We start from the raw sequence: 27,775 nt of genomic DNA on the forward strand, positions 1-27,775 counted from the left end.
GGAGCAGGAGCGCCCCCCGCCCCAACACGGCCCGCGCCCCCGGCCCAACGCAGCAGGACGGGGCACTGCAGGCCCACCAGGCACCCCACCGGCCCCCAACCCCCGCCCCCCCCCACAACCCCCCGCCCCCCATCCACCCCCGCCACCCACCCCAACCCAGCCCCAGCCGCCCCCATGCCCCCAATCCCCCAGACACCCCCCACCCCCAGCACCCCCCACCCCGCAACCCCCACCACCGCCCCCCCCCCCCAACAAAGCCGCCCCCCCCCCCGACCCCACCCCAACCAACCGGCAGCCCCCCAACCCCCGACCCCCAGCCCCCGGGGACCACCCGCACCCAGGCACCGGCGCCGAAGAGGGGCCGGACAGCGGAGCGGAGAGGGCAGCCGCGCCCACCCCACCCCCCGCCGTGTGGAAGGACGGAACACCGGGGGCAGAAGGGGGAGATGGGGGCACCGGAGGGCGGCCGACACCCCCGAACCCCAGGCCCAGCGGGGGAAGGCCCCGGTCGTCACCCCAGCGTTCTTTGTGAAAATTAACCCCTGTTACTGAGTCCGCCAGCTCGCGGACTGGCGAACTCTACCCCTAAACCGTGAATGTGACCCCACCCAGTGTATATACAAGTGTGTGTGTGTGGTGCATTAAAATTAGGAGCAGGTGAACCGGAGCCGATGGAAATGATATTCCCACGCTCCGATCCACCCGCCACCCAAGCATGTTGCTGAGTGTATGTGGTGCATTAAAAAAAAATAGATAGGGCGGGGGGGGGGGGGGGGGCGGGTGGCGACACGGACAGGGGACCGCAGCTTTTTTTTTTTTAAGCTATTCTGGTCTTTAAACGGCCGGCATCCCAGACGGCTGAATTTCTCATTAATATTCGATTTGTAAATAAACTTTGCTCTGATTCTCACTGTTCCCCACAATTTAAACGAGTAGTTGGCAACATCTCTGTGTTTTGTGGTAACCTTGTCAGGTCTTCATCGTGAAGCAGAATCATCAAGCACTGATGGATGCACTGAATGGTGAGCCCGAGGCTTTTGAGAAAACACATACAGTATATTGCACTTCAGCACTATTAATAAACCATAAAATGATAAAGAAACAATCAAGGTATTACTTGATGGTTTTGATTGATTGTTGGGTTGCTACAGAAACATGTCAGCACATAAAATAAAATAAAATCCTGCATCCATATGTACTGGAAGAAGCGTAGCCAAGTGAAACATCCTAAGGGATGCACTCAAGTTAGATAAATTGGCCAATAATATTATCTGACTTCATTGGTCTTTATGAAGACCAGATACAGCTGGAAGGACTGCATTGAAAAAGTTGACCTGGCTGGACTTGCTCAAGACACAATGACTTGAGACTTGCTTGAGACTTGAAGGTTAAACCTTAAGACTTACTTGAGACTTCTCTGCAAAATGGCAAAAGCACTGAAGGCAACCGTGGCGGCACACCGGGGGAGGGGGAGAGGAAACGGGAAATGGTGGACATAAAAAAAGCCAGTGAAGAGGAAGAAGTGATTGTGATTAGTGAAGGATTAGACTACTTTTAGTTGAAGGAAAAGACACAGAGATGCCTCGGAGAGGCTGATTGTACTTATTCAAACCACACACGCACTTATATTTATATAAGAATTATCCACGTCGTGGTTCGATCTGTATCAAGCTGCTCCTTCACTTCTTGTCAGCATTAAATGTGATTTTGGGCTTTTAGCTTCCCTGCGTGAGGCAGTCAGATCCAAGCGCTTCAACGAAATGTAATGCAGGTTCAATTATGTCTTTGAAAAGCCAGGATTTGAGTTACCTGCTTTAGGAATCCACATTTTGCCTCTTGCCCAGTCTGGAATGTTCACTTTTGCGTTGTTTGTCCTCATCAATGCGGGCATGTTTCTTTCTGGTAGAATGGGACGACAGCCTCTCAAAATATCCACACATCTTCATTGTCGCCCGTTTCCTCTCTTTGTTGCCAATTGCTCCTTCCATGACAATCACACCATGTTTTGTGGTTCATAAAATAATACAAACAGTACAGTATATTGTGCGTGGATCCTCAGAACTTGATACAAAGTCCTAGTTTTCCATTACCTGCACATCGCGGGTGATACGTAAATTTCCGCAAAGTTGAGGTTGACTTTTGGGGGGATTTATGGCTCTATTAAGCCCTTGTAAACACTTTGTTAAACTAATACATTTAACTTAAAATGCAAAATAAAGAATAAATACCGGCACCGTAAATCTTTGTACTTCTGGTGGAAGATCTTCTTAGTCTTCCATTTAGAAAAGAAAGAAGGGTAGTCAAGGGAACATCGGTTTCCACAACAAGGATTTACTGCCCCAAAAAGCACATTAATTAAATTTTAAACTAAAAAGAAAAACTTTAACGTATAGCGGATGTTTCATCGTACTGTTGTGCTGCGGGAGGCCTGACGCACTGGGCTCGGGTAATCCATTTTTTGAGCACTCTGGATAACTGAACATGGTTCTGATCTGAGCGTATTGCACGATGAGGGAAAATTTAAAATTTTTGGGCTGGTCTGACTTAGAAGGATCAGAAAAAGCAAAAAATACAAATTCTGACCACAAATGAAAACCCTGTGATAGAGTGAAGCCGCCAATAATGAACGTAATTTGTTTGTGATGGTCCACTTCCACAACCCTGGCAGCTAAGTGAGCGGCGGGCCCAACTAACACTGATGCGAATGAAGTTTTTTATATTTAGTGGGACGTAGGGCCTGGGCTAAAGTGCATGACTAACTGGGCTCTATTTTAGCCTCGCCCCCAAAAAAATCAGGTAAACAGAAATGGTGGCTTATAATTGAATATTGTCCTTAAAATAATCTCTAATTTTAATTTACAGAGTCTTTAAGTATATTTAGATTTGGATGAAATTTTTTGGATGAGATATTTTTCTGATTTAAATTATTTGAATGTCTCTTGGATCAATAAAGGTTAATGATACTGCCTTTGCTTTTGCGTGGTATTTCTGAATTCAAACTTTTTTTCGAGTGAGTTTTCGTTTGCCTCTTTGATTCTGATCGTCTTCAATCTGGTTGCACCCACCTTGATTCTTGTTTGGTTAGGTAATCATTCAAAATGTTCTCTCTGTGTCCTTCTCACCGTTTATTTGTTTGGTCAACATGCTTCGCTTTTGTTCTGCGTCGCAACTCCAGAAATGTCAAACAAGGAGATCAGGACGTTGAGTCGCATCAACAACCTTAAGTCTGGAAGGCTGACCTCTTTTAGTCCGCAAGGTGACTGAGGTGTTATTACCGTACTTTGAAATGTTGTGAAATATATCATTGTAATTGACATCCTAGCAAAAGGCCACAACGTGACTTGATGCATCACAACAGAGACAACGTGCAAAGTTATTTCTCATTGCCGCCATTGGGCCCCCACTCTTTTGGTTTTTTTTTATCGCTCTCGCTGGTCTCCACAGCTTCCCCTGACATCCTGGTGCTCATTAGAAGGCCTTTCATGGTCAGGTCTAATAAAACTTCAATGGGAGGAAAACATGGCTGCTGTGCTGCTGAGCGTTAATTATATAGATCTTCATAGCAGACAGTGGAGGGCCAATCAGTTTCTCCACTGCTGAACTATGACCACATGTGCAACATACACATAACACACATACAAATTATACAAATATTTGGATATATGATGTGCTTTGAAGTTTGTGTGTGTGGTTTTGTGAAATGTGTTAAGTATTTTTGATAAAACCAGGCTAATTTGCAAAATTGTGTTTAAGTAATTGGAAAAAAATGGTAACACATTCTAAAGCCGGTCACGTGTCATAGCTGAGAGTATTTATTAGATAATGCAATTTTTTGCCATTGTTTTGCTTTTGTGTACTATAGTCTATTTCTGTGTCACGCACTGATTCCCTAGTTAACAGCCAAACAGTGATCAATTGTGACCGACAACCAACACCATTTTGCATATTGCGATCAATGACTCATTCATTTAATTCATATCTAAAAATAAATAAATAAAATAACACAAACAAATTCTTAATTCTATATAATTCTAATTATTATTACATTATTATGAATAGGGATGCACAATAATATCGGTGGCCGAATCGGCAATTATCGACCAATTTGACGTCATACAGATAAACCAGATAATAAAGAAATCCGCCGAAAATAATAGACTTGCCGCGTTGGTCTATCTGTTGTTGTGGCTCAAGTTGTGCCCAACTCTTCAACCCCTCCCCTCTCTTATGGTTGGTTCGCATATTTGTGATGTCATAATGCAGGTGACTTCGTGTTGACAAAAGATGCATCATGGCGACATGGCAGTCGCCAGTGTGGGCTTTCTTTACTGTGTCTCCCCAAAATGTTACCCTCGCAGTTTTTCGTTGCATATTTATAACATGATTATTTTATTTGGGCTAACTCAAAATGAGTTACTGGTTGGCTTTGAAGCAGAGATATCAATCAAATTCAGCTTCTTGGTGCTTTACGCAATGTTTCAATGTATTTGTACATGTTAGATTTATAGGACTCGAAAGTATATTTGTATTCAAGTTAATTTTGCAAACAATTATCGACTTACTTATCGGTTAACAACATCGGCATTTTCAAAATTCTTGGTTTATCGGTATCAGTTGAAAATACCATCTAATTATGAACATATTGAGCAAGCTTCTGGATAAGTGTGCCTTTCATTTTATAAAACCATGTCCGGATGGCATAATAAACAATGACTTCTCAGCAATGTTGTTAACTTGCTATGGTGTAAAAGTAATGATTTTGATTGATGGTGATTGTGAGAATCAAAATGTTCTTTCCTTCAGTTAATGTAAGTAAATTGTGGCAGAGTATAAAGAGGTCTAATAATACTGCATCCATTTGAAAATGGCAAAAAAAACATCACAGATCTTAAAATTTTCCCCGAGGTGTGGGTGGGTGGCCAGCCAGAGAGTGAAAAGGGGTGGCCATAGTCAACCCTGGCCACCACGTAGCCCCGCCCCTGTTTAAAATAGTGTTTTTGTTGCAAAATGTTTCTATTTTGTGACATGTTATGGCTGTTTTGTGGCAAAATATAGTGTTTATTGGTCAAAATATGGGTACAAATAATTTGTGACAATATCCTTTTTGTTTTGTTTTTTTCCAAAATATCATCTAATATTACATTTCTGTGTTAAGGATATTGAGAGAAAGCAAATATTTTATTTCATCCCACATACTATTTCTCTGTGGCAAAATCTTGTGATTTGTTGTCCAACAAATATGTTATTTTGTGGCACGGTGCGGCCGTTTAAAGGCATAATGACGTGTTTATTTGTCATCTTCTCACTTTGGTGTTTGCGTGGCTGCTTGATGGTTATTTCCGACAACAAGCGAGCAACTCCATGTGTCAGAGCCATAATGCGTGGTGGCGTCTCCGTCCACAAGCAATCCATAAAAAGCATCTCCCACGCGAGTGGCATCATCAGACAGTCTGCTTCCATTTCACACGCTGACGTGACGAAAAAGACTCTCTTTTTCTTCTTCTCTCCGCACTGAATGAAAGTGCTGTTGATAATGGAGTATGTGCGTTTAAAGGAAATGTCAAGCTTAACACATAAGAAGAGTTCAAATGCTTTTGAAGTCATTTCATGTTTGAACTGACATTCATGCACTATTATATGGAGAAACTTGCTCTGAAATCCTTACACAAAAAGTATCTAAGTTGGCAGAGGTGCATGAACCAAAAATAGATCACAAATTTGTTCAAATGTAAATGAAGATGATTTATTTAGTGTTGTGAACATGGGTGACGTAAAGAAAATAACCCCCCAAAAATGATTGCAGGATGTATGTTCATCTAGTATTGATTTAATCAAATGTTCCAATTTTTATGCCGCTTATCCTCATTACGGTTGCGAATGACTTGGAGCTGACTTTTGGCGAGAGGCACACAACCTTTTACACTCACGTTCACACCAATGGGCAATTTAGAGTCTTCATTGAACCTAACAACCGCCAGCGAGTGTTGCCGTCAAGCAAAAAAAGGAGTCCTCCCGGGTCATTCCTGCCTGTGGGAGTCCGGGGGCGGCTGATGGGTACCGGCAGGCCACGTGGAATTCAGCTTTGGTGGTCACTGGGGATTAAATTTGGACGTGGGAGGAGGTCGGTGAAGCCACGGAGAAGGACTAACTGGAGAAATTCTGGTCCATGCTCGCGACATCTTTGGATTGGGAAGCAGTGCACCAAGGTGCACCTCACCCTTAGGGGTGCACCCCTAACTGTAGATAGTGGGGAAGGTGTGCTGCTAACCTTGAAGCAGGAAGTTGTGAGTTGGTGGAAGAATATCTGGAATAACTCCTCCATTCCACTGACTCTACTTCCAATGAGGAAGTGGGTGTTCCTATCTCTGGGGTTAAGGGCGCCAAGGGGGTTAAAAAGCTATTTGGTGGCAAAGCTCCAAGGGTGGATGAGATCCGTCTAGAGTTCGTAAAGACTCCGGATGTTGTGGGACTGTCTTAGTTGACACACCTTTGCAAAATCGTGGGGACATCGGGGACTGGCCTCTGGATCGCAGAGTGGTGGTCCCATCTAGAGTGTGTTCTACTTAAACGGGGATCACACTCATCTTCCCTGGAAAAGTGTACAGTTTTTTAGTGGTGCAGTAGAGGTGGTCCATCTTAAAGTTGAATCTCTTATTCAGGAGGATCAGTTAGTTTTTTATCCTGGCCAGAACAGTTGACCTTCTCTACACCCTTAGCAGGGTCCTGGAGTATGCGTGAGACTTTGCCCAACCATGCCCAACATGTGCTTTGTGAACTTGGAGAATATGCTTGGCTGTACCACTTGGGAAGTCCTGTGGAAGGTACTGCAGGAGAATGGGATACCAGACCCCCTGATACATACTGTTCAGTCCCTGCGTGACGTGTAAGTGTTTGGTCCGCATTGCTGGCAGTAGGTTGGATTTGTTTCCAGTGAAGATTGGACTCTGATTCTGTTCATACTTTTTTAAACACAGGATTTCTAGGTGCAGCCAAACTGTTGACAGGGTCAGGTTTGGTTGCCTCATTGTGACATATCTGCCTTTTGCAGATGTTGTGGTTCTGTTAGTTTTTGTCATGCCGTGATCTTCACCTGTCGCTGGAGCTATTAGCAATTTGTCTAGCGCAGTGTTTCACACTATCCAACCTGTTTTCCATTTCTCCCGATTCCAACGCAGGTAAGGATCGTTATCAGGCTTCTCCAGAGCTTGCTGATGAGCTGTCGTTAGAATCAGCTGCGTTGGGAATAGGGAGACATGGAAAACAGGCTAGATAGTGTGCCCCGAGGACCAGGGTTGAGAAACACTGGTCTAGCGGTTGGGAGGAGAATCAGCACTTCCAAATTGGAGTCCTCATTCAGTTAACGGTAGAATAGCCTCTCTGGCTCGGGGATGTGAACCTGGCTCAGGTGGAGGATTTCATTTTTAGGTGTTTAGGCAGGATGGAGCGATAGATCAACTGGCTGATTGGTATAGCAACTGCAGTAAACTGGACTTTCCATCAGTCCGTAAATTAATAGGTCTACGTTCCCACCTTCACTAATGTTAAAGAGCTGTAGATGGTGGAAGAACACAAATACAAACTGAAATGAGTTTCCTCCGCAAGGTTTCCCGCTCCTCTTTAGAGATAGTGTGAGAATCTTTATCATCAGGGACAGGACTCAAGACTAGAGCTGCTGCTCCGCCAAATTGAAAGGACCCAGATGAGATGGCTTTGTTTAGGATGCCTCCATGGCAAGTCTCCCAGCTGGCCTCGGAACACCTCAAGACCCCCCCCGGAAGAAACTGTCAAAGCGGCTGAGTAGAAGGAAGTCTGGCCTTCCCTGACCCGGTAACGGATAAGCGGAAGAAAATAGTTGGATGGATGAACCTAACATGCTTGGTTTTGTAATGGGGAGGAGGCCGAAGTATCCGGAGAAGACACACAAAAGCATAAGGAAGAAATGCAAACACAGGAAGGAGCCAAGATGCAAATAGTAATCCTCAGCAGCACTTTGGAGGTCAATTAAGAGAGTCAGACAATAAAGCATGAATCTTATGACAAATCCAGCTAACTAAAGACTTTCAAAATTTTATTCTGAGTCAAAATAGTGATTAAAAGTCCAAGTGTTTAAATGTCTCTGGCCTGTAAAACTGGCAAAACTGACTGGAGCTTTTGCATGACTCGCACAAGATGAAACAGTTGCTTGGCACACAGGAGAAGCCCACAAGAAGAAACGTATTAGCGAAGGTGAACCGTGTCAGGCAAAATCCACAGCGGGGAAACTCCTAAGGACCAGCAGGTGACAGGTGAAAGGCACGCTGGTACTCGCCGGCCGTTAAATTGCATCGCGAGGAGTGATGCGGCCGCGCGTACGTGTTTGGCACAGTGAGAAAGAAGCTCAGCGCTGACCTGTTCTGCGGGAGGGCGCGGGATGGGGAATGATGGGGCACGCCTACAGCTCACCTGGGACATCTGGCTGGCTGGAAATCAAGATGCCAGAACGCGTCGTAAACATTCCAGCGCCATTAGAGCCACGCTCGGCCTCAGCCTGCTGTAAAGTGACAGATGTTTCTTTCAATAGCAATGACACGTAATGCTATCCCAAAACATGCCATAAACTATGTTTATACATTGGAACACTTTTTTTTTTTTTTTTTTTTACCAGTACTGTGGTCATCTAAAACAGAGGTACGAAGAAACCAACACCCGAAAATTTTTGTAGCTCTTCATTACCAATACTGAAAATTCGATTGTCATGATCGGTATTTTGTGTTGATTAGATGAAGTTTTGTTTCATGTTTTTCCTGTGTCCATTTTGCCGCCTGGTCTTGCTCTTTAAGTTTTGTATTCTACCTGTTCTTGTTAGTCCGGTTCCTGGTGTTAACCTATCAGCACCCTTCAGCCACTTGTCTTGTCCAGGTGTACCTTAATTTTGTCAAGTTAGCTTTTTTATTGCATGTTTTCTTTCGGTCCTTGTTGGTACATTGTTTCTATATGATGCTGTTGGTGGTCACGTGGACTTTGTCATGTCATGCACACTGTAAAAAAATGACTAATATTTATTTGAAATTCTAAGTACATTTTACAAGGGGCGTTTTGAGCACATTTGGACAGTTTATTTAAAAAAAAGAAGAAAGTTACTTAAGTGTTGGTTGACGAACAAACTCATGACTGACCCTCAGCTTGGGAGACCTCCACTCTACCACCTGAGCCATGCCACTCTTGCTCTTTGCCACTATACTGCATTGCTGGTGTGTTCAAAATAAGATCAAAACCGTGTTTTGGAGGTACAAGGGGTCCGCCTGACACCATCAATACACTAACGCACAGTATGAGCGGCATGGCTCAGGTGGAAGAGTGACTGTCTCCCCACCTGAAGGTTGTGGTGTTTGTTTGTTTTAAATCCACTCTCCTTGTAAAATTTATTTAGAATTTCTGACTGAAAAAAACTTGACATTATTAGTTTTTTCAAATATTACTTTACTTTCTTGTTCTTTTTTTTTTCTTTTTTTCTTTTTTACAGTTTATGTAGTGGTGTTTTGGTTAGTTGGTTTAAATTGTTTAGACTTGGTTTATTTTTTATATACTTGTTGACCTATTATTATTATTATTATTATTATTATTATAAATAATTTCTCGTTGAAACTTTTGACTCCTTGCCTCCCTGTTTCCCTGCACTTGGATCCTCCAGCTTTTTGCCATCAAGACCCTCAGCCTTGATGTAGATGTTCTTCCTAATATGCGCAATGATGCCAAGAGATATGATACAAGTGACCTGATTTACGAGTTTTTCAAGACACGAGTCGTTGTTCCCCCCACATTTTGTTTTGTTTGGTTTGCTTTACCTATAAAACCTTAAGGTACAAGTGCTGGAAGTTGGCAATGAACTCAAGCAGCAGTTTGGCAGAAAGTAAACAATTCCTTTAAAAAAAAAAAAAAATACTTTGATCTGTTTAATGCCACTCACAGTTGAAGTTTACTGTCAAACTAAAAAGAAAATAAATAGAATTTCATGGTGTGTACGTAAAACATACTGTAGCTTAGCCTTTCAGTTTGCTAGCTTAATGCTAACATTGACACATAATGATAAACACCATAACCAGTCTAACAAATAACATGAATGTGGCGATGGTACAGCACTTTAAGCAATGGATATTCAAACGATATTTGAATTTAGTATCGCCTGCTAACACAAAACAAAGCAACATAGACAGGCTAACAAATAGCATCTACAGCAGCCTATTTGGTGTATGTTTGTGGATGGATTGTCGGACCTTCCATCAGCATTGACTCTTAAAAATTGCAAGAATTACTCATATACACAGGTACACGCTAAAAATAGATTGGTTAAAACAACTACCAATCTAGTAGGTTAAGCTCATATTGACTTGATTAACCAATAGATTGGTCAGGCATACCAATTTATTTGGTTAGCCAAACAACCAATGAAATTGGTTACAATAGAAGATAAGTCTTGATAGAGCACTTGGAAATATATTTAGTGTAACAATTTATTGTATTCTAAATGTATTTATTAATTATTATAAGTGATTACAATATATTATATAAAAATATAGAGTTTAAAAATGGAAATGTGTGTCTAGATAGGTCACTAGGCGTGACCAGTTTAGTGGCCTACTGGTAGAGTATCTCCCTTGAGACTGGAAGGTTGTGGGTTCAATCTCTGGCCGAGTCAGAACAAAGACTATAAAAACACTAAGCACTCAGCATTAAGGGTTGGAATTGGGGGGGGGTTAGATCCCCAAATGATTCCTTGAGCACCACTGCTGCTCACCGCTCCTTCAGGGGGTGGGTCAAATACGGAGAACGAATTTTGCCACGCTTAGGTGTGTGTGACAATCAATGTCAGCCTCTAACACAGATTAACCAATATCTTGTTCAGAATGACCAATTTGTATCAGTTGGCCCAATCACCAATATAAATCGGTTGAAAACACCTACCATTTTAGAGTGGCAATGTCGGAGGCACGTGGTTGAATTCACAACATATTATTTTATGCAACCCGCTAGTCAGCGCTCACAGCCCAAGGTCAGCATGCAAACGGTATGGCAGCATGGTTAAGAACTACTTATTTAGACATTTCAGGTATGAACTTATGGCCACCCCTATATGAGTCATGGCCACCCCAATGAAATATTTCTACGCCCCTGTAGAGTGGTTGTTTTAACCAAAGGATCCGTCGTTCACATAACGACCAGCGAGATTGGTCAGGTCAAATGTAACCTTTTTTTTTTTTTTCTGTTTTTAGGGTGTAGTATAACTAATACATTATATTCTTTATGTTCTGTCAAAAATGACTTATAAGTAAATAAAGACTAATAATATGACAGCTCACTGATTCACAGTAGTTGTGAAATTCTACTGCATAATTTATGTATAACAGTCACTCTCACACTCATGCCTGGCCAATTTAGTCTTAAACGCATGTTGTTGTTTTTTTTCAAGCCTATATTTTGATTTGACACCCCTCCCCCTTTTCAATCGACCACTTTGCCGCTGCTTGAGTTCCCACAGCGCGTCAGAGCATTTGAGTCATCCCACAGACACAGAAGCGTTAACTGTGCGCACCTCCCAGTTGAGATCCGACCCCCCACCCCCTCCCCACCCCTAAACGCCTCCTTCCCTCCCTCCCTGCCGGAGTCCTTCCTACCCTCCCGGCTTGTCCTAATTGCCGGTACAGACGTGTCGTGCATGAGGCTGCGCAAAGGCAGGCGGCTCATCGGCAAAGCTCCACGCTGGACTATTTCCGACCTGACTGACTTCTTTGATTTCATACCTCCTCGTCTCTCTCCTCTTCTCAACTGGACCTCCACAACAAAGTGTGGAGCGTTTTAGCGCACCGCGTGTCACGGTTTTACCTTTTTTTCCTTTATTTTTTTATTTTGTATTTTATTTTACCGGACGTCTGCCGTCACTTCAGGAGTGGAGAGATTATTAACCGCACCGTGAGACGACTGTCTTGAGTCCATTTTCCCCTTAATTGCTCCGGATTTTTTTTTTCCCCTTTCCTTTTTTTGCACTTGACTGAGTTGACATTGCGCCGGGATGGATTCCTTCATCGTGGCAGCTCTGGTGCTGTGCTCGCTCACGGCCACAGCCTGCGGGGACAAAGGCGCCGGCAAAGCCAGGAGTTGTTCGGATATAAGGCACTTTTATAGCGGGAAAGGATTCTCCCTGGACGGCGTTCCCCAGTCCGAAATATCCGGTGAGTGACAACACCTCCGAGCCTTGGCTGAGTCATTGAACGCACCACGTGCTGACGAGAATGATTACCAAGAAAAGTCGAGGAACAAAAACGACTTCACTTTGTTAAAGTCTATTTAATTGGTAAAACTGCCCCTGCAGTTATTAGTAAAGAAACACGTGCAGCCTGTAGTCATGTTTAATTTTAAATATACATGATTTATTTTTGTGTATTTTTGCTAGTCAACACAAAAGAGTCAATCTGTCGCTTGACGCCTCATCAGAAATGCGTTTGACACTTTGACAACAGTTTGGAAACAACCGTTTGTGATCTCTGGTGTTACGCGCGCACACGCGCGCGCACGCACGCACACGCACACACTCGCAGCAGTCTGGCGGCTGGGAATTGTTGCTTATTATAAATGAGCAGCCGGTCACTTGAGTGTGACCTGTGAGAGCACCGTGTTACTCATCACCGTGTCATCCGCAGTCTAATGTCAGCCTCGCTTAGATGATTACACGTGTGCTTCCTTTGGAATTCGGTGGAGACGCGCACGCGCGCACGCAACTCGTTTGAGGTATGGCAGGTACAGTGGAGAACATGCACTGACAGGAAAGAGACAGCAGGCTCTGATGGTGCATGCTTATGAGTTTCTTGTATGGAAAAATTTCCGGACAGAGAACGCTTGATGTTATGTGCTGTCAGAGATGGCGGAGTCCCCCAAGGTCCAACGTACCCTATGGTTTATTATTTGAGGCTTTTTACAGAGCCCAAAATATGTACAGGTGTGTTCCCAAGATGCACACGTCATTTGAAGGCTATCACATGCAGTGACAAGCCAATGGCTTATGCATAATAAAGGAACGATACACAGTAGAATATCTAGAGTACAATATATTTCAGACTTAAACTTTGTTTGGATTTTCAAACTTGAAGTATCTCGTTGTTGGCCATGAGTGCACGCACGCTCAGGTGTCTAGATAAGTTCAGTGGTTAAGAAGTGCAAAATTGTTTCGTGAAACATGAAAAACTGACGTGATGAAGCGACAGATTTATTTGCATTATTGTTTTAATCTGAATAACGATGACATTTTTACGCCACAATTGTTTGGTAGAATTTTGTGATGTTATCATAGTTAACACTTAAAAGTCTCTAACCTTTATTTATTTATGTATGTCTAATTTTTACAACTTTTTACTTTGTGGTTTGTATGCAGTGATGGTTGTTTTTAAAGTGCTCCATAAATAAAGTTTATTTCAGCAGAAGCCTAACCTATCAGACAGAAACACGTATTCGGGGTTTACCCCAGATAACTTGCGAAACCTGGTGGTCAGGGAATATAAATATAAATAAATAACATTTTACTCAAAGGGGGAAAAAAATCGATTGTCGTATCTCGAAAATCTTAAATTGTGCCACTCATCAGTCAAGGTACTTGAATGCCTCAAATTTGAAAAACAGGCCCAATTATTTGCCAGTTACTGATACATTTGACAGTATAGTGTGGGATCACTTCCCACCAGCTTTTGAAGTACAACAACATATTTTTGGGGTACGACCCTCCAACAAAATGTGACTTTTAGAGCACAGGTGACCTTTGGAACCAAACACAGTGGACGCCACTGAGTACCTGCAGGCCAGCCTTGCTTAACAAGAATGTAAACTTTAAGAGCGTGAAGACTGTGCTGTGCTTGTGATTAAACTTATCACGTCGCCAGACTCACCATACATCAAAAGGTGCAAAGGACCAAGTAGTAACCCGAGACTTGGAATTTTATGGCTGGACTGAAGTGAAATAATTAATGCTCAAGCTCTTCCTCCCTGCCTTTCTTCCCTCAAATGTGTGTAATCCATAATGCATTAAAGAAAACCTCCTTTCTCGAATCAATGATATGGAGCTCAACTCAAGTCCAGGTTAGATAGTGAAAGCAGGCACAGGCAGGCAGAGGAAAGGAAGCTTTAACTATTTTCCTCCTTGTGTCTCCGTCTCCAGCCTGGAGGACATAAATAAGCACTCTGGAGTGGCTCTAGTCTGGCATATTAAACACCTCGGTAAAAACATGAAAGCTTCACTTTATGCCTCCCAATTATGAGCCACCTGAATATTGAGGCCGATCCCTGACATTTGGCTGAGGATGTTCCCCGCTGTGACACCGGGGCTTGATCAGGCCTGAGCTGCACTCAAGGTCACCTCACCTCACTTCACGACTGCCACCACACAAATAATATTACTTTGCGGCACTGAAAAAAAAAGAGGCAATTAAAAGGAAATGGCAAAACTATGACAGCGTATTAGGGCCACATATAAATATATTTTTTTAGAGGGTAGGTGCAATACCCCCCCCCCCCCAATCAACTCTCTTTATAAAGTGGCAAATAAAAAATAAAAAGTCTCAGAATATTTCCCCCACTCTCTAAATTTTTAATTTATTTATACGTGGCCCTAAAACGCGGTCGTACAGAACAGAAGCCCAGGAAGGAGAAGGAGCCAGATGGGCTGTCATGGAAGGACCAAGGCCCTGCATGGCCCTTAGAAACGGGATGTGGCCTTCCGACTTCCATAAAAATAACTCTACTATTCTCTATAACAATTAATCGATCATTAATTGCATTGCATAGAGGAAATACAATATCTCCGTGGAGAAAAGCGTGATCAATTTCAGTTCAGTCATTACGCTGCAGCAAGGTTCAATGAAGCGAGGACATAAATCTGTTACGCAGAAACAAAAGTCATTGTTAACTTAAAATGAATGAATGAACTGTTCAATTTCTCAGTCAAGCGTAATTAGTTGCGGACACGGCTTTCTTGTCATTGTTTTCCGAAAGAAAAGGAAAAAAAAAAGGAAGATTGATTTTCCTCCTCCCGCCTTGTCCTCGTGGATAATTACCATCACCGCAACTTATCTTATCGTCAGTGATGAATGCTCCTCAACTCAGATTTTCTTCTCTGCTCTGCACTTTAAAATAGAGATAAAAGAGTCGGAATGTTGATTGCCTGTTTTAAAAACCAAAAAAAACAAGGCGAGCGGCCAGAGACGTGTGCAGACGAAGCTGGTAACGTTTTGCTCCAGCACGGGCATCCCCGTGCTGCGTTTTTGTTGTTGTTGATTGCCGGTTGCCAGAGGCTGACAGTGTGCTGCTCTGTGCTCGGAAATGTCATCTGTAAGTGCTGTGCGAGATTGTTGCTCAGCACCCCTGCTAGGAGCTGCACACTGACTCCACTGTGGCGGAGAGAGAATGAGACAGGCCGGTCAGCGACGGGCTTGTTTTGAACGCGCCGGCAGCAACGATACAAGCCCACAAATGTTTAATAAACACATCCCGGGTAGAAATCTTCTTATCCGTTTGAGTGAGCAGAATGATAGGACAATAACTAGCGGATGACTTTTGTTAGGGTGGTCACTGATTTAATCTTAGGGATAGCCTTTTTAATGTGTCTAACATTGTTTAGCCCTTTTATTTGGAAGGCAACCATATTTGGGAATTGAAGCACGAGCTGCAAATTAACCTTGTTCTCAGGCAGGAGAAAAAATACTACAAGTAGTTGCCTGGTGAATTGAGAGACAAATAATTTCAGATTCAGAAAACAACAGAAAAGTGTAATAAACTGACCATGAACTAATTTTCTTCCAAAAACATACACAAATTTTCTATTTTAAACAGTGCCATGGTCCCAAAAACGTATTTATACGTTTTTGTTTTTTAAATGCTAAAGCATACAGAAGACTGATGCAGTCTATCACCTGAAGAGGTTGCTTAAAGCAATGGTAGTTATTACAAAAAAAACGGCCAGCAGGTAGCAGCAGAGTATAAGAGATCAACCAGGGCCATGTTGCAACAACCTCTTTTCCCCACTCTTTTCAACAGGGTTGTGAATATTGACTTACAACACAATATTCTGTGGGCCTTGCAAAATCAGTCAAAATCCAGTAAAAAGAGCCGGGAGCTGCAGCGGTGAAAATGGCTGGGAGTGAAATGAATGAATGAATGAGTAAAAACAAAAAACACTTACTTGAGAATCATTAATGTTCATTAAGACCAGAAATTAATTATCTTTATTCACCACGTTATTATTATTGTTTTTATTTTAGAAATAAAAATAGTTTATTTGTATTGTTCAACAAGCCTTGTGGGCCGTGTCAGATAAAAATTTGGAGTAAAATTGCTGGCCACTGAAAAATAGATGGTGGACCACAAATGGCCCCTGGACTGTAGTTTGGACACCCCTGCTTTAAACATATTAGCGTAACAAAATAATTAACAACTATAAATAATTATTTAAATAACACTTAAGTACTCAGTGAAAAAAACTTTTCAAGTACTAATTAGTAACTTCTGATTTTTTTCCCCCCACACCATGAATGTGACAGATATTGTCCAACAATGTCACTTTAGCTACAACAATAATGAATTGTATCTTTATAAAAAAAACTTATAAATCGCACAGTTTGCAAGCGTTAAAAAAAAGAAAAAAAGAAGAAGAGGAGAAAAAAAGCATCATGAAGTAGAAAAAACCCGCTCTGGAGTCACACTTTCTTAGGAAATTTATTTTTACAAAAACTGAGATAAGAGCTGGGACTCGTACCCAAAATCCCTATTCCGTTTAAAAAGACTTGTTTAACTGATCGGTTACTACGCCTTTTGGTGCTAAAAATCCTTGTCGGGCCATAAGTTAGCCACATGTTTAAATATATTTAGTGATATGTCGTGACTACTAATTCTTCTTCTACTTCCATTTCTTCCTCTACTTTCTTTTGGTGCATTATCGCCACCTTCTGGCCACAGGCGATAATGCACCAAAAGTTTTTGCAATCGCCAAAACACAATTAGGTAACAAAGATTTTGGCAGCCAGTCCGAGCCTTTATTTAAATATACATAAGTTGCACGACCAGCCAAACTATGAAAATGTGTGACTTGCAGTCCAAAAAATAAGATGAATTAAGCCAAACTTCAGCCACAAGAAACTATCAGAAGGAAACTTTCTTTTGTTATTTATTATCGGTGTTTTTATTATCTTAATATATCTGAGATTTCGTAACAAAAATTAGTACTTTTTTTTTTTTTGCATTAACTCCTGACTAACAGTCAAATTTCAGAAGGTAATTTAATTGGTCATCGGTGTTTACTGCTGTGGACAAAATTAGCAAAAACAGTTAATTCTTAGTGAAAAACTGCAGTTTGTGTTCAGTCCTCATGGGCCAACTTGGACCCCCTGATGGGCCTGTTCTGGCCCGCGGGCCATATGTTTTGACTCCCCAATTAAAACCGGTCACGGCTGGTAAACGTAGGGAAACCCAGACAAAAAGAGACAAAGGTCCTAGGTGTTATTATGCGTTACCGCTTCTGAACTCTTTACATCAAATTCACGAATGCCAACTGAATAAAAAGCTAGAAGCCTTAATTACACATGTTCAATCATTTCGTTCCATAATGATTTCCTTGAATTAATGACTTGTTTTCGGCTTGTGGTGTGGAATAAAACTTCAACTTGAATGGCACTTAGTAGTGCAGACATGGCCAAATGTATAACATAATGGAAGTCATTTTTGCATCATGCTGCTTAAATGGCGATGAAAACAATAGCAACTCAGTGATGCTTCTAAATAGATGTATTTATTTTTTTTAAATACCTTGAAACTGAAAGCACTTAAAGCGGCAAAGCTGCCTACATAAATAAAAAGCATGAATAGAAGCTACTGGAAATGTGCGATTCCAGGCAGATGTACGCAATCCATCCCATTTTTTTCTCCAGATTTAAACTGCAAGCATGACACGGATTTCCATGTTCCGGCATTGTGAGTGCAACTCATTAGCAGACTTGCAGATAAGAGCGCCGGAGCTTAATTGGAGATTGTCAGCATAAACGCGAGGAGACGGCGAGATCAACGCTTGTTTGTATCGTAGTTGAAAATGAATCTCTTGTCTGAGCTTGTTGACGTGCGCGCGTGACGGTCTTGTCAACATTTGTGTGTGTTCACACAGAAACCGCCCAGTTGTAGTTGCTTGGTTTTTATCTTAATTGCCACACGAGTGTACAAAGTTAACCACTGTGATATTTTGACATCTCCAGTTTCATTGTCATTCTTTGGAATAAAGTCCTGCAAAAAAAAAAAAGAAGCAAAAGGTTAATCCTCGCTTAACTCAGCTTCTACTGAGGTTTGCTGACGCTTAAATAACGTGCAACTGTATCACCTTAGGGGCTTAACTTTAAAATTAGGTATGGAGGATTATCCAAACTAACTTACGGAAAACTTTACAGCAACAACAAACTTGTTAAATGTTCTCTTGTATTTATTGATGATGTGATTATTAATAAAAGTAGCAGGATGAATTTTCAAGTGACCTCACTAGTCCGAACATGACATTCTGATTCATATTACCTTTGTGGAATATGAAATCCGGTCGTTTTTATCCATCTCAGGGGGCGGCCATTTTGCCACTTGCTGTCGATTGAAGATGACATCAATGTTGCTCCCGGGCTTAGGCAACCACCAATCACAGCTCTCCTGTTTTCTGAAGCTGAGCTGTGATTGCTTGTTATCTGAGACCTGAACAACAATGATGTCATCTTCAGTCGACAGCAAATAGCAAAATGGCCGCCCCAGGGCTCAGGCAACCACCAATCACAGCTCTCCTGTTTTCTGAAGCTGAGCTGTGATTGCTTGTTACCTGAGACCTGAGCAACAATGATGTCACCTTCAATCGACAGCCAATAGCAAAATGGCCGCCCCCTGAGATGGACAAAAACGGCTGGATTTTGCTTCAAAATTCATATTCCACAAATATAATATTAAGAAAATGGATGGCTGGATGGATGTTTAGTCACATATAACAAATTATTGGCAAGAAATCTTTACTTTAAGGAGAAATACTCTATTGGGATATATAGATCTTTCTTTAAAATGATCTACATCGAAATGATTAGTGGTATCGGTATTTGGTATCGGTATAGGTCTGGAATTTTTTTTATCGAACAACATTACAATCTTGTGGCACCTTGGTGGAGTTTAATTTAAACTAAAGAAGTCGTTGGCCACCATCTTGTGAAATCTTGGTGCTAAAGAACTATGTTAAAATGAGTTGAGAAGCCTCATTTAGACAAAAGTAGTGCTTTGCTGTCATCTCGTGGTATCTAAAGACAATTATAAACCTTTATGGGGAGCTTAGTTAGTAAATTAAACATTAAAGATATAGATTGGGAAATTAGTCTGGCCTTTTAACTGTTACAGTCCGTTTACCTTGGGCCCAAGTGAGGCAGTGACTCACCAGCTCAAGCTTCGGTGAAGAAAAAAAAAAAAAAACAGTTAGCGAGGACTGAAGTGAAACAGTACCATCATCACATTTTTGAAGCCCATGGAACACATGAATGCTTTTTGTCCTTTGCAGAGGTCTGTGCTCCACTGGGCGCTTTTTAGTTATCAATTACAAAGCCGAGTCTTAATGAATCTATAAGTGTGACCAGCTTTTCACATGTAGAGTATAAATATAGAAAAAAAAAAAATCAAATAGTTCAAATGACTCATTTGCGGAGAGCAAATCTGTTGACGCAAGGTCTGGGCGCTTGATGATCTGATGCTAAAAATAAGGGCCACCAAGGCAAAATGCTGACCGCATGCAGTACATGTCTCCGTCCCGGCGTTGGCCTCCAAATGCGCGCCACATGTTTGCTGTTCATTTGGCACGCGTCCACGCCACAGGAAACGTGCCATGAAGGCGACGTTTGCCGTCCGTCTTGGTTTCCGCTCATGTCTTCGAGTCGGATGTCGAGAGGTTCAAACGGTACACTGATCAAGGAGGTGCTGCATATGCGCTGATAAGGGAACGCATCTGCCAATGTTTTTTTTTTTTTTTGATCGTTGTATATTTTATTCATGTGGCTATCACTGTTTTGAGTTTTAGCTAGCCCTCCAAATGAATCAATGTAAAGTATTTGGGATATTAAAAAAACAACAACTTGTGGTTAGCATGACCTTGATGTTCTGAGTTTTCGTTCTTTGGTCTTTTCCTAGCCTAGCGCAGATAAAAGTCAGCATTGGCACCATTATGGGAGGGAATGCAGCCGTCTCCCGGTTAATCGAAGCGGCTCCCCTTGAATGTTAATGATAATAAATCACGATTCAGAGGGATTGCCCTACACTGTTGTTATATTTATGAATGAAATACGAGGACATGCATCAGCAGAGGTGTCAAATCCAGGTCCAGAAAGCAAAAACCTGTCACAGTGGGTTTTCGCCAGAGGTGTTTCTACTCAACCGGCAGGTAAACGAGCTCCCGGGAACTCATTTGCCTGCTGGTTGAGCTGTCATTTACCTGCCGGTTGAATAGAAGCACCTGTGGCTAAAGCTAAATTATGGCAGTATTTTACATTCTGGACCTGGATTTGACATCTCTGTGCGCCACGTACATCCGCAGGGGTCAGAATCTGTCTGCCTGCGCCTCAATCAAATCCACCAAAATCACATTACATCACACCTGCGCCACAACTTAGACCTGCTTTTAGCTTGTCAAAAATTTTGTTCACTTTTCACCTAGCAAATTCCCAAACGTATGAAAATAGGGCCTTCCGGGTTTTCCTTCCAAATTCCAATAAAATGCATTGAAGACTCTACTAGACCCCGTTGTTCCATTCTTAGCTAGTTAGCTAACCAATCAATGGGAATTAAGTGAAGCTACATCCACAACTCTCTCTCTCTCTCTTCAACATGCGTCAAAACATGAGATCAGAATTTTTGCCACGGTCCTGAAATTCATATGGAAAACATTGACACTTGCTCAGGACTTTTACTACTAATGAGCTTCAGTGGGATTTGAACCTACGCCCCACTCGAGACTCACTTGACTGTTATGCCGGCTTTGTTTTACAAGGCGAACGTCACACGAACTTGTGTGGTTCTGCCTCCTGCTGTTTACGGACACGGTGCTGACCCAACGTTCACCGCCCATCGTATTAAAGCACAGTGTGACTTCTGCAGGCCGACACACCCCAAAGAAATACACAACTCGGCAGACTTTCTGTTCATGGCATCGGCTTCCTTGCACTGAGAGGGAATGTGTCACCATGACAACTGCACAAGCAGCATGATTTGTTGCAGCCTTTTTATTTTTTTTGATGAGCTGTTTGAAAACAAGCCAAAAAAGTGTTTTATTTTCCATAGTATAAAGCAAAGGCACTGGTTTATGAATGCGTTCTTACATCCGTTTACTGTCGTCATTAGGCTTGCGGGTAAGATGAAGCTTTGCTCAGCTGACTTTGGGGGAGAAGCGGGGTACATCGTTGACTGGTTGACAAACACGTTCACACAATCAACATACACGGAACCGGGGGGCTGTGCAATTAATCGAAATTCAATTACAATTTCAATTATTACACTCCACAATTAAAAAAATCAGCATAAACATAAAACGAAAGATTATGAATACACATTTTTGAGTTGCTTAAATTTATACATTTGCACTGTTGTCTTTATTTTAAAATAACTAATTTAATCAATTTAGTTTCATCCAAAAGGAACCTGCATAATTATAGTGTTTTTTTTTAGATCGGAAGTAAGTAACTCTGTATCATCAGCAAATAAGACTGGTCATATAGTGTTTGATAACTGCAGCAAGGTCATTCATATATAACGGAAACAATAATGGCCCTAAAATGGAGCCTTGTGGTACCCCACAATATTAATAATGTAAAATAATTACCAAGCCACTTTAAAGCATGGCCCTGAAATCCATATTTAATATTTTTTTATAAGTAACGAGTGCTGTATGGTGGCAGATGACTCAACTCACTTGAAAACAAAGCATCTGTTTGGCTGATACTGTATAAGGTGTCAGGCTGTTTATTGTCACGCTTCGCTGAAGATTACTGACAAGCCATACATTAAATAAAAACAACTACACCTTGTTTATTTAAAGCAACCACTCCACTCCCTGAATGTTAACACACAGTGCGGAATCTCACAGGGTGACAATTAGCATCTACGTGGCAGTGTTACTAGGATGACCAGAAGTTACATTTTGACTGGGACAGTCCCGTTTTGAGACTTCAGTCCCGCGTCCCGACAGATTTCACCAGCCTCATTCTCGTCCCGGCAACCCAACCTTTCAATAGCTGTCCATACAGAGAAGAAAAAAAGTTGGATAATAGTGAGTGCATTGCGTGTTTAGTGCTGTTGAACTGTCAACCAGGATAGCATTTAGCATTAGCGATTGCCGAAGTGTGGCTAAAATGTGTACACCAGAACGGGCAGTGACAAAAATATTTATTTTTAATTGTATTTAACTATGTAACTAGTGTATTTAAAATAAAAAGTATGATACTGTAGAGTACTATTTTTTTCTCATTAAGAACAAAAATTTATTTTTGAGGAAGCTACACTCTTAAAAACAGTTGAGTCAAAAGTAACCCAATTATGGATTTTAAAAAAATGGACCGATCCACTTTATGGGTCAATTTGACCCAACTTTCTGGGTTGTTTCATACAAAATGACTAAATTTTTTGACCCAAGTAAAGGATCTGACCAATATTTATGCATTGTTTTATGCCGAAAGACCATTTCTTGACTCAAAGTTGGGTCAAATTGACCCAAGTAGAGGATCGGTCCATTTTTAACCATAGATGGGATATTTTTGAACCAACTGTTTTTAGAGCGTAGAACGGATTAATGGCACTTTCATTCATTTCAGTGAGGAACGATGATGAGATAAAAAATGATTTTGAGCTGCGAGCATGGTCAAAGAACGAATTCAACTTGTATCTCAAGGGACTGCTGTAATTTTACTTGAACACAGAGAGCGATAACTATTTGTATGCAACTCATTAAACAGTACGTTTTCATAATAACTTCCATCTTGCTCCCGGGCGGAGCAATGGAGCAGTGTGAATGATTTCACACCTGATTGGTGGATAGGCACTCCGATTGTGTGTTTTGAAGCGCTTAAAAAGTACAATTTCCATAATACGCCTACCATGATTGCAAACGACAACAGAACTGAGCGCATTTTTATTTATGTTATTCCGCATTCGTAATCTGAGGAAATCTACTGTAACCTCTGAGCACATTTTTCTCTGGCCCAGATCCATTTATCTGATAGGAAATGTAATCAATCGATTGATATCTTCTGGTGTTTCATTGTACGAGCCAGACATCAAATGGCAGCCGGATGACAAACACATTTCTCCGATTGCTTTGCGATATCATCTGTTCCTGTCTCTTTATATTCAGCACGATCTCGTCTCTTCACGCAACCTTTATACGTATCCTGAAGCTTGTCTCCGCCAGGAGATATCAAACTGATATCAGCAAGCTGGCGTCTGATCGCTGAACCAATCAGCGAAATGCGTTCGGCTCCTGATGTCTGGCCGCAGATTTAATAAAGATGAGACGGCGCAGCTCACGTCGCTCCCTCAATCATCTTTGCTCACACTTTGCCATTAAAGCATCACGCCGACATATACAATCTCACGGAGAGTGGAAGTAATTAGGTTTGTGTGTGAGGCAGATGCGGCAGGTGTGAGTCAGGACTTGTGAATATGTTCTTTGTCTCTAGCCTGCACCCCCTCTGAGGTGTAAACATCAGCCTCCGTAATCACTCCCAAGCCAGCTGCGTGTTTCCAGTTTGCAATGCTCACTCCCACACTGCGAGGAGCTGACAGCTCCTTCAGGGCTCCCTCTCAGGAGCGACACGGGAGTACAGGGGCGAGTGCAGTCCGACGGGTCCAACAAGTCCAGCACAAGTCGGAAGTCAATTGGTGAACGCCCATGGCCAAGACAGTTAAGGCAATGCTGGAAAATAATGGTGGCCGCACAAAATTTTGACACTTTGGACATTTTCACTTAGGGGTGTACTCACTTTTGTTGCCTAGGAGTTTAGCTATTAATAGCTGTATTTTGAGCTATTTTGAGGGAGCAGTACATTTACGCTGTTATATAAGATGCACGCTGACTGCTTTTCGTTGTCTTAACGTGCCATTTATTCAGTGGCGTCGCATGAAAATATATAATTAACTAGACAAAGTGCAATTTCTGCACATTGGCTGAAGATTTAAATGCATGTGCTTATGAAGTAAATTGAAATATAAATTATGTGAAAATTACAACTTTTTTTATTTTAGTGAAATGACAAATGAATAAAAAGAAAACTTGAACTGCAATCTGTCTTAGTTGGTATTGAACCATCGAATGTACTAAAATGTGGTCCAAGCGGGGTTTGAACCCAAGTTCTCCCTGGTGGGAGGCAATTGCTCTAAGCACTGAACTAACTTCACTTGTTCAAATATATGGCTAATGGTATATTTATTTTTGAAAATTGTCATCTCATGCTGAAAGCTAACATGCATTTAATCATTTCAGTGAAATTATAATCCATTTGGTGAGGTGGGATTCGAAACCTGCAACCTCTTGGTTACTGGATAATGCATTTTACCAACTGCGCCACAAAAACGTATTTATACGTTAGAGCATACAAAAGGCTTTGATGCAGCCTCTGAACTGTAGAGAATGGTTGAAGCAATGGCAGCTATTACAAAAGTGGCTAGCAGGTGGCAGTAGAGTATAAGAGATCAGCCAGGGCCATGTTGGAAAAAAACTGTTTTTCTTTTGATAGGTTCCATGTTTTTATAGCAATAGAACACAATATTCTGTGGGCCTTGCAAAATCAGTCAAAATCCAGTAAAACAGCTGGGAGCGAAGGGGGTTGCTTCAATGGCTGTGAGTGAATGAATTAATCACAAATTTTATATCTGTTCTAAATGTACAATAAAATCTAATGTTCTACGGTTTCATACATTTGTTAACATAAAAGTAGAATAAAATGCTAACCTAATATGAATATAGCTGCATTTTTTTTTTAGTCATTCATAAAATTGAGTTAAAAATTTAAAAGAGGTGTGATATTGATTTGTTCAAGGGTCATTTTTCTGCCACTAGATGGCATAATTGCATTCATAAGACATTTGTGACAGCTCAGTCCATTTTTCTTTTCATATCAAGAGCTATCTAATCTTTAACATGAACATTAACTTGTGATTCTGCACATTTTTCAAATTGTAAAATACAACTTGACCCCAGTCTTCACTGATATATGCATTATTATTAAATTTATTAGTGTTAAATTTTGACATGGACGTGACTGGGCGGTCATTAAAACTCATTCACTGCCATTGACGGCTATAGAGGTCAAAAATTAATTTTAACTATTTCTATTAGTTTGACATTTTTCTTACTTTTTTTTAACAAGAGTATGAAAACCTAGAATTTTTTATTATTATTGTACATTTAGAACAGATCAAATAATAAAACTGATAAAATAAAAAATAATAATAATTACAATTACTTTTTTACTAAAAAAAAAAAGATTATTAAACATTTTGAATTTTTCATAAATAATCCCATGACTTCACTAGTTAACTCACGAATAATCAAATTTTTTTTGTCTGTTCTAAATGTACAGTAAAAAATTTTTTTTTCTAGCTTTTCATACTTGTTGACGTCTATAGCCATCAATGGCAGTGAATGAGTTAATCGCACATTTAAACAATGTGTTGCGTTTGACACTTTGACACCTCTCATTTTTATATCCAACTTCAGTGGAGTCAGTGCCTTGCCAGTCCCTAATGTAGTTATGCAGCAAAGCAGAATAATGGTTCGCATGTCCACCTCACAAGCAGCAAGCTTTTTTCCTCATCAGCTTGCTAGATGATCAATTGCATTTCTTTTCTCTTTCTCTTCTCTTCTTTCATGAGAAATCCTTTCAGAGGACCCAATACGCTTTGAAAGTTATTCTTTTTGATGACTATAATGTTTATGATTTCACATAACCGGCTTTTTAATTGCCCATAAGATCGAAGAAACCTGTTTTGACAGAAGCGTGTTTTATTGAATGAACGTCTTCTGTGGGAATACATTTCTCGCCTTTAAAGGTCTCCCAAACTTCCTCTGCTTTGTATTTCTGTTGAAAACCGAGTGTGTTTTTATTGACTTCCTGGAAACCAAACAGACACTTATCCACGTTTTAGTGCGCTTTCATCGTAATCCTTGAGATCACTGCATTAGTTCTTCTCATGACTAAAGCACTATTTGCCGTATTTTTGGCGACTTTTCTTCCTTTTTCCTTCAGATGCCCGCTCTCATCCGCTGCGCCGCCTTCAGCACATTTTTTGCGTTATTATTTGATGCTGACATCATTTGCGCGCGTGGCTCACAAAAATCCCACTCGTGGTTTGCTCGTTGGGCTTGACCATCGCGGCTCTTTGGACCTCGGAAGTCGATGATGGAAGAGTGGGCATGACCGAAGCGTTACGAAGGTCTTGGAAGACGACGAACCCACAGACAAGCTTATAATTACATGCAATTACTGTCAATGTCATCCTGTTTGCTGCTAAAAGATGTGTTTTCATTACCTAAATGGCCATTTTTTTTTTCTTCTTGCCCACTTTTTGCTCTCGTCTGCTCTGCTGCCCTGCTGTCTGTCGCGCTTTTCTTTTTCCTCTACGTTTCTATAAAACACCCGTCCATCCATTTTCTTTAGCGCTTGTCGTAATGAGGTCACAGTGAGCTGGAGCCTGTTCCAGCCCATCACCGGTGATCGGTACGGTACATCCTGGCCTGGTCGGCAGTCAGTTGCAGGGCAGATAGAAACAAGACAAGCGTTCACACTCATTTTGACTTACAGGAATAATTATGCAGGATCAGCAAGAAACATGGTTACATTTAGTATACGCTGATTCGCCTAAAATTACAAATACATAAGTTGTTACTTACATCATCATGTAAGGAATGTTATCCACAACTTCCAAGAAGTTCGCCGCTGCTTAGACGTACTAAAATTATGTAAATTGTCAACTCCTCCTGCATACAACTGACCTTGAGGGGTACATTCCACTGTTGCTATGACTTCCATTACTGTTTGATGTTTTGATTAGTATCATAGTGTTATGAACGAGCACATAGATTGAATATTGAACCCCAAAACGGAAACTCATAAATAAGAGGGAACAAACAAGGTTTTATTGATTTAAGTCATTCACTGCCATTGGCCAGTATAACCGTCGATTGCGTTTTTCGAAACATCTGATGCTGCTGCAATTTTAATTTCCAAATTGGAAACAACATCCTCCCCAGTAAGGCTGGGCATCGATTCTGAATTCCTCAATCGATTAAATTTTCGATTCACAAGAGTTCAGTTTGATTCGAATTAGATTCTTCCCGATTCGATTCACTTCAATTCAATCCGATATTGGTTAATTATGGAACATCAATTCTTGTTAAATATCAAGGACATGATTAAAAAACCCCCACAAACATTTCATTTCAAATACAAATTTGTGGAGGCAGTAACTGGTTAAATGATTTAGTTTAGCAATGAAAGTGACACGTGTTATTATCACTTAAGTGTGACACATACATTGACATCAGCAAGGATGAGGTGAAAATATTTCATAATCGAATTCAATAATTGTGGATATAAATTAAAAATATTCTGAATTGTTTTAAAGTGCAATAAGTCAGGTCTTTCATAAATCTAAGAAAAATACTTTTAAGTTATTGTGAAACAGTACATTTCAAGAAAACGGTAAGATACAAAAAAAACAA

At 41.1% G+C, this 27,775-nt stretch overlaps 1 protein-coding gene across 2 annotated transcripts in view; it reads left to right on the top strand.

The window, feature by feature from the left end:
• gpc1b (glypican 1b) overlaps positions 1 to 27,775 on the top strand; it is a 145,046-nt gene that overhangs the window by 17,365 nt on the left and 99,906 nt on the right. Inside the window, exon 1 of one of the 2 annotated variants that reach the window (XM_086072548.1) lies at positions 11,633 to 12,206. The exons of the other annotated variant lie outside the window; for it this stretch is intronic. Within the exon in view, the coding sequence (XP_085928674.1) occupies positions 12,047 to 12,206 (160 nt within the window). The 5' untranslated portion in view covers positions 11,633 to 12,046. Of the gene's footprint in view, positions 1 to 11,632; positions 12,207 to 27,775 lie in introns of those variants that run through there. 2 annotated transcript variants of the gene reach the window in all.

Source organism: Leptonotus elevatus, chromosome 1 (assembly GCF_054856555.1).
Source record: "Leptonotus elevatus isolate MCC_2025b chromosome 1, RoL_Lele_1.0, whole genome shotgun sequence".
NCBI lineage: Eukaryota > Metazoa > Chordata > Actinopteri > Syngnathiformes > Syngnathidae > Leptonotus > Leptonotus elevatus.